Below are 6,609 nucleotides of genomic sequence, written 5' to 3'. Positions count from 1 at the left end.
CATTAAGTGTTATCTGTTGTCGTCTTTGTAACGACGCAAACCATGCTGTTTTTGGTAAATATGTCACGATTTTCGCGAATGTGGTCAGCCAGTAACCTAATGGCAGAGCTTAATTGTCTGCTAGCGAATCGAGCGAGCAGCAATCGCATTTGTAACATTGGTTCTCTTAAAGTATTTGGCTATGTTTTTCTCAATAAGGCATGATTTCGGGACGCGAGGATCCGCAGCAATCTAAGAGGACAACTTAAAATTGTGCGAATGGAACTTCTAGCAATCAAGCATGTGTATAATCTTGATTATCACGAATATTTTGCTGTATTTTTCTGAAAATGGAACGAGTTATGAGGCGAGGTAATGGAGGAACGTAAGACGACAGCTATATAGTTCAATTATAGTCCTCCAATCAACGGTTCGTAAATTTTGCTGACATTTCATTGTGTATTGTTGCTACTTTTAATATTGTTTTTTGTTTTCGTCTCTGTACTTGAGCTATTTAGGTCAAGTTTATTTTTCGATTCCAAGATTTCTTATTTGCCGCAGTAGTACAGAAGGCAACACCAACAATAGTAATCCTGTAATAAGGAACTGCACGAACCTACTGCAGAAAATAATGAACCTAGGACTCGATATCCAGAATTGAAATGTATAGCTCAATTCTAGTCACCAATTCCAACATTTGTCACTTTTCCGTTGATTTTTCGTTGCCTTTGTAGTACTTTTTCTTTTAGGAATTGTGTGTGAATTTTTCTTTATTTCCTGCTTATCTCGTCCTTAAGTTTCCTATTTTTTTATTACCGAATTTGGCAATTTATAGACTGCTTAGAACCTAAGACAATGGGGCATTATTTTTCTGCTTCGCAGAACTTCTTTATGCATTGGTTATCTGTTCATTTGACATCACACCTCGTAGGCTGTGAGGTTTGTTGACGGATGAGAAATATTCCAGTATTGATCAGTAGCCTGAAATTTTCCCTGTCCTATCTGGTGTATTCTGTGACATTTCGTTTCCTCAAATCATTTCTTGTCTCTTCCCGCCATCTCGTGGTGTTTTTTAGTTTGGAAATGAAATTAAAAATGGTATTCTTTAGCCTGTTGTCACTCATTCTGTAAATATGAGTGTAAAACTTTAATCTCTCTTCCTTATTGTGTCTGTGATTTTTTTCTGTGGTTCTGCACAGCTCTTCATTTCTCCTCTTCGTCAGGTTGTTAGTTTTGTTCTTTTGAGGCCCTGAAGCTTTTCTGCTTTTGCAGCTCTTCTTGTCCACCTCTTGTTCTCAGTGTTAGGCACTCAAATCCCCACAGTGCATCCGGTTTAAGTACTGTAAAGTAGTGTTTAATTTTTGCCTGGAATGATACTGATGTTTTATTATATCGGTTTTGGGTGCGTTTGTTTCCTAATTCCATTTTCCTCGATCTATCTTTATTTGTGGTTTTATCTAACCCATTTCATTGTATCCTTCTCCCAGGTACTCAAACTTATCAACTTTTTTGATGTGTGTTCGTAAATATTTTTCTCTATTGTGTATACGTTCAATATATTGCATTTCAGCCTTTGATACATGTAGTCCGGTTTTAGCTACAATTTTGTACAGTGTTTCTATCATTACCTTTGCATCTATTTTCTCATTAGAAATCATTGCAATTTCGTCAGCAGAAACAACATATGCCACTTCAGATCTTGGTCTTTCTTGTTCTACATGGATTCCTTCGATGTTTTTCTCTTGTAGTTCTTGACCTCTCTCTCATGACCTTGTCTGAGATCACACTGCAGGCAATCGGCGAGAGCCCACAGCCCTGCCGGACTCCTGTTGTAATTGTGAAGCATTCAGAAACTTCACCTAGGAATTTAACTTTAGAAGTTGTGTCTGTAAGTGCCTGTTTGACTGACTGTCTGCTGGTTCTGTCAACACCTGCTTGTTCCAGTGTCTGTCTACAGAATCGTTGGCTTTTTTTAAATCAGCGGATGTAACGACTGTGTTCAGGTTCTGCATTTTTGTGATCGTGGGGACTGTTTTCAAGTTAAGAATTTGGCCCGTGCAAAAACTACTTTCCCTCAATCCCGCTTGGTACTCGCCAGTTGTGTCCTCTGCTTGGTCTTCTGTCTTACTCAGCAGAGGCCTCAGTATGGAGCTGGGTAAGTGTGTGTGCCCGTCCTGTCTCCCTTCTTACGTGGCGGATGGATTGTGGCTTCCTTCCAGCCATCCGGTATTCCTCCTTCCTCCCAGCAGTATCTCGTGACCTCGTAAAAGGTTTCAGCTGCCCACTCCCTCCTAGTTTTCACATATCAGCCAATATCCCGTCTTCTTCTGCCACCCTGTTGTTTTCTGGCTGCCCAGCGTATTGTTCAAATGGTTCAAATGGCTCTGAGCACTATGGGACTTAACTTCTAAGGTCATCAGTCCCCTAGAACTTAGAACTACTTAAGCCTAACTAACCTAAGGGCATCACACACATCCACGCCCGAGGCAGGATTCGAACCTGCGACCGTAGCGGTGGCGCGGTTGCAGACTGAAGCACCGAGAACCGCTCGGCCACCTCGGCCGGCCGTATTGTTCAGTCTAATGCGGTATAGTGGCTCTGAAGGTGGGTTTTCCTTTCGAGGCTGTCTGGAAATTAGTGGTTGTGTTGGTTCCTCGCAGTTTACAAGATTTTGAAGTATTTTGCTTATAATACAGAGTTGTGTTTGTTGTTGATAATCAGTTTGGCTGTTGAATATCTGAAGTGAAGGCCCACCTGCTTGTTCGCTGTTATTACTTCTTTGAAAGCATTTTAAAATTCCCTTGTATTTTTCTGACTGAAGTCTGTATCGATACGTCTCCTGCACGCTACTATTTATCTCATTTCGCGGTTGTTGCGTTAGATTTTAGTTTGTACCCGCCAAGAACTCCCACTTTTTCGCGATATCCCCTTAGATTCAGTCCCTGTTATTAAGTATTACCGCTATTCCACAATATTACGAGTTTACTGCCAGTGGTATTCTAGTGGATTTTATTAAGGCGGCATATGGTTCTTTCACTTGCTCGCGTAAACTGTGATAATTTATTTGATGCATGTATGCTTTTTTTCTGTTGTTACCTGCTTTCTTGTTATCTCAATTCCTTTGCGATGTAACTGGTGGCTATGTAATTAATTGCATGAGCTACAATGCAATTTTATAGTATTTGTGTGCATTATCTTTTTTTCTGTGGTACATTCGTTTTTTTAGGAATAGGCCTCGTTGCCTTCAGATGTCACCTCTAAGTAGCGTCTGTGACTCAGACATGACGTCGGTCAAAGCCAGAGAGAAGAAAAATCTGTGGAGTGAGCAGTGCGTGCTGCGCATGCTGTCAACATTGAGCTGGAACCGTGACACGATCTCGGGACGACGCTGTTTGCTTAAGGTGAGTTCACGTTGGCCGTCAAGTACATCACGTCACGTCAAAACATTCCACAATGCACTACAAACGGCGGAATTAACACAAGTTGTCAACAGACTGTCATGTCACGTCATGGCTAGTCTAGGTTTCTCGGGAAGAAAGTTTTGATGGCATCGTCGTCTGCTAACATTGTAAATTAACCTATTTTTACCGCACTCACTCGTTTTATAACAGCGGATACTGTGATTTTGTATCTTCGTAATCTTTATTGTTATTATTATGCTTTGTTTTTGTGGCAAATTCCAAATGATGCATGTCGACTTCATTGTTTTTTCTTTCGGATGTTCTTACACGAGCAATGTCAGACATCTGAAAACGAAAAATTATTTAGTTTTTACCATAACAGGACAGACTCCCACTTTCTCGTAGCACAGACAGGTCGACGATCTTAAATGTTTCACTGCTCAGCACTTCATCAAACAAAACTGATGTAGAACACAGGTTATGAAATTTGTTTTGGCCATTAATAACCCTTGTCGTTGTTAGTTACTCAATTGCGATACTGTGCTCTGAGATGGAACTGACGTGACATGACGTGACGCGCAGTGTGAATACGGGCTGACGTCACCGTGTCGTGACGTGATGCCCGCCCATTCTGCTTATCACAGCTGAGACAACAATTTATTACAGGTACCATATGCAAACGCTTTGGTGTCTAGAAAACTCCTATCTCAAATACACAGCAAATACGAAGGGAATCTATCTGTACTAACTACATTGCGAGATTCAAAATTTATGGGATGCTTTATGGGCAACCGACCCCACGTCGTCCTGACTGCTCACTCTGAGGTCAAAGCAGAGCGTGAAATCGGGCACTAGAATTTATTCATTATTTTTTTCTGTTTATGTATCATTAAATAAGGTGTCTTTGACGTCTTTGTGCCAATGCAGTTTGCATCCTCAATATCAGTACACTACTGTCACATTATCTTGGCTTCTCATCTCCCTACAACTGAATTAGTAGAGACTGAACGAGTTCGACCTGCTGATAAGTGCATTCATTTCCTTCTCAGCTCCGACACTCAAGCCATTACTTGACTACCTATATGACTGATTTCAAACAAGGTTTTCACAGAGTAACATTTTGGATCTCCGAACCCCCTCTCTCTGTGTGAGTGTGTGTGTGTGTGTGTGTGTGTGAGTGTGTGTGTGTGTGTGTGTGTGTGTGTGTGTGTTTTAAATACGTTGTGGAGGTCATGTTCATGTCACTGCTGCTATACTAAAACTGATGTAAATCATAATGTGATTTACAGGATCCTGACTGAGGAGCAGAAGCAGATGCTGGCTGGGAGGCTGATCATTGCTGCGTCTCAGGGTCAGACCGGCCAAGTGCGGGCACTCCTGGATGCGGGGTCGCCAGTCAACGCGACAGACGCCAGTGGCGACACTGCCCTGCATGAAGCAGTGATGAATGGCCACGAAGAAACTGTCAAGTGCCTGATTGATGCTGGGGCAGATGTCAACGTCAGGGACTCGGATGGGATGACGCCTCTGCACTGGGCTGCATGTAGAGGTGGCGAGCAGCACATTGTACGGATGCAGCTGGCGGCATCAGCGTGTGTAGATGTCCAGCACTATGCGGGGGAGACTCCACTCCATGTGGCTGCCAGATGGGGGTGTGCATATGCAGCAAAGGCACTGCTGCTGGCCGGTGCGAGGAGGGACATAAGGGGTAACAGTGGGCAGAAGCAGACACGGTACAACTATTTAGCACTCAACAAATCTTGTGATTAAAGACTTTTATCTAAATTCTCCTTGTGTTGCATAAAAATTTGCTATTCCCTTTTTTAAAGTTTGAACACAATACATCTTAAGGACCACACATCAAAGAAATTTTAAGAGGGGGTTGGCGCAAGTTTTAATCTGTATTACTATACAAGGACAAGTCATTGTTTATCACATGATACTCTAATGAATGGCCAGACAGATACTGGACATACATAACATGTAAAGAGGAATAGTTTTTATTAAAAGTCTCTAAAAGCTCTTGTCTGATACACTTCACATTTGCACCTGATACTCTCATCAGCATTTAGTTGGATATATACTATGTACTTCATTCACAATTATAACATATAAATGTTTCTCTAACATTTACAGGGGAAAGGAGGTTACCAAGCATCTCGAAATGTTCTCAACTGATATAGTTCAAAGTTTTACACAATACTTCCATGAACTATTGAATGGACATAGGCTATATACTTTTAATGTATATAACATACAAATATACTTTTAATCTATAAAGGGGACATGTTGTTGCCAAAAATCTTCAATGTATTACATCAAATATTTACATGATACTCTAACAAACAACCAATTTTAACATATATGATACATAAATATATTTACCAAATACCTGGAAAAGTTCCTGAGTGAATTACTTGAAATTTATGCACAATGCTCTAATGAACATTAAAAGGGGATACTTTGTTACCAAAACCCTCGAAAAGTGCTTGAGCGATTTATTTCGAATTTCTATACTAACCCCTAACAAACATTTTGTCAGGTTTAGGTTACATATTTTTCTAAATGGCAACATGTAGGTTTTCTGTTAAAACCGACTGTGTGAAAGAAAATCGTGTGCTGTACTGTGAAAATGTGTTGTTTCGGTATCTTTCCCACAGTTTGAACTACAATAGGGGGGCGTGTAACCCATTAGACAAATTGTTTCTCCCTTATATATTCTTTCTCTTTATGTATAATTTCAAAGACAAATTGTGTACACAGTATTGTACAGTTTTGTTTTCTTCTTCGCCATCATTTTTACAGAAACAAGAAACTAGTATTTATGGCTTATCGGCTTATTATTAGGAAAACACTACAGAATCCTTAACTTTGTAATTCTAACCACTCACAAATTAAAACCATGACAAAGACTGTCATTACAGCTACTGTCTTCACAGATCCAGCATGTGAACAGGTGTCTCTAACACACTGTATACCAATGGTCTCAACTAGCGTACATGTTCATTTTAAGTGGCTTCAGTTCCCAATCGAGGTTTTGTTCTCAATAACAATAAACAAGGCTTGAGCTCAGAGAGAGGGGTAAGAGGACAGAGAAGTGGGAATAGACAGGGGGTGGAGGAGGACTTGGAGAGGAGGTCATGCACAGAGGGGGGGGGGGGAGTGGCAGATGGACAAAGAGAGAGGGAGTAGGAGATGGACAGAGAGAAGAGGGGAAGGAATTTAGGTT

At 40.9% G+C, this 6,609-nt stretch overlaps 1 protein-coding gene across 1 annotated transcript; it reads left to right on the top strand.

The window, feature by feature from the left end:
* The first annotated feature begins 3,260 nt into the window (after positions 1 to 3,260).
* On the top strand, positions 3,261 to 5,150 carry LOC124719709 (ankyrin repeat domain-containing protein 23-like). Its single transcript, XM_047244914.1, has 2 exons — positions 3,261 to 3,307; positions 4,670 to 5,150. Exons 1-2 carry the CDS (start codon positions 3,261 to 3,263, stop codon positions 5,148 to 5,150), a joined length of 528 nt encoding a protein of 175 aa, XP_047100870.1.
* The last annotated feature ends 1,459 nt before the right edge of the window (positions 5,151 to 6,609 follow it).

This window comes from Schistocerca piceifrons, chromosome 11 (genome assembly GCF_021461385.2).
Source record: "Schistocerca piceifrons isolate TAMUIC-IGC-003096 chromosome 11, iqSchPice1.1, whole genome shotgun sequence".
Lineage (NCBI taxonomy): Eukaryota > Metazoa > Arthropoda > Insecta > Orthoptera > Acrididae > Schistocerca > Schistocerca piceifrons.
Note: the sequence above shows the minus strand (reverse complement) of the source record. Positions and strands in the feature narration are given on the sequence as shown.

Coding starts and splice junctions, on each gene's coding strand:
- LOC124719709 (XM_047244914.1), top strand. CDS start 3,261: ATGACGTCGGTCAAAGCCAGAGAGAAGAAAAATCTGTGGAGTGAGCA. Junction 3,308..4,669: donor AAAAATCTGTGGAGTGAGCA/GTGCGTGCTGCG, acceptor TGTGATTTACAG/GATCCTGACTGAGGAGCAGA.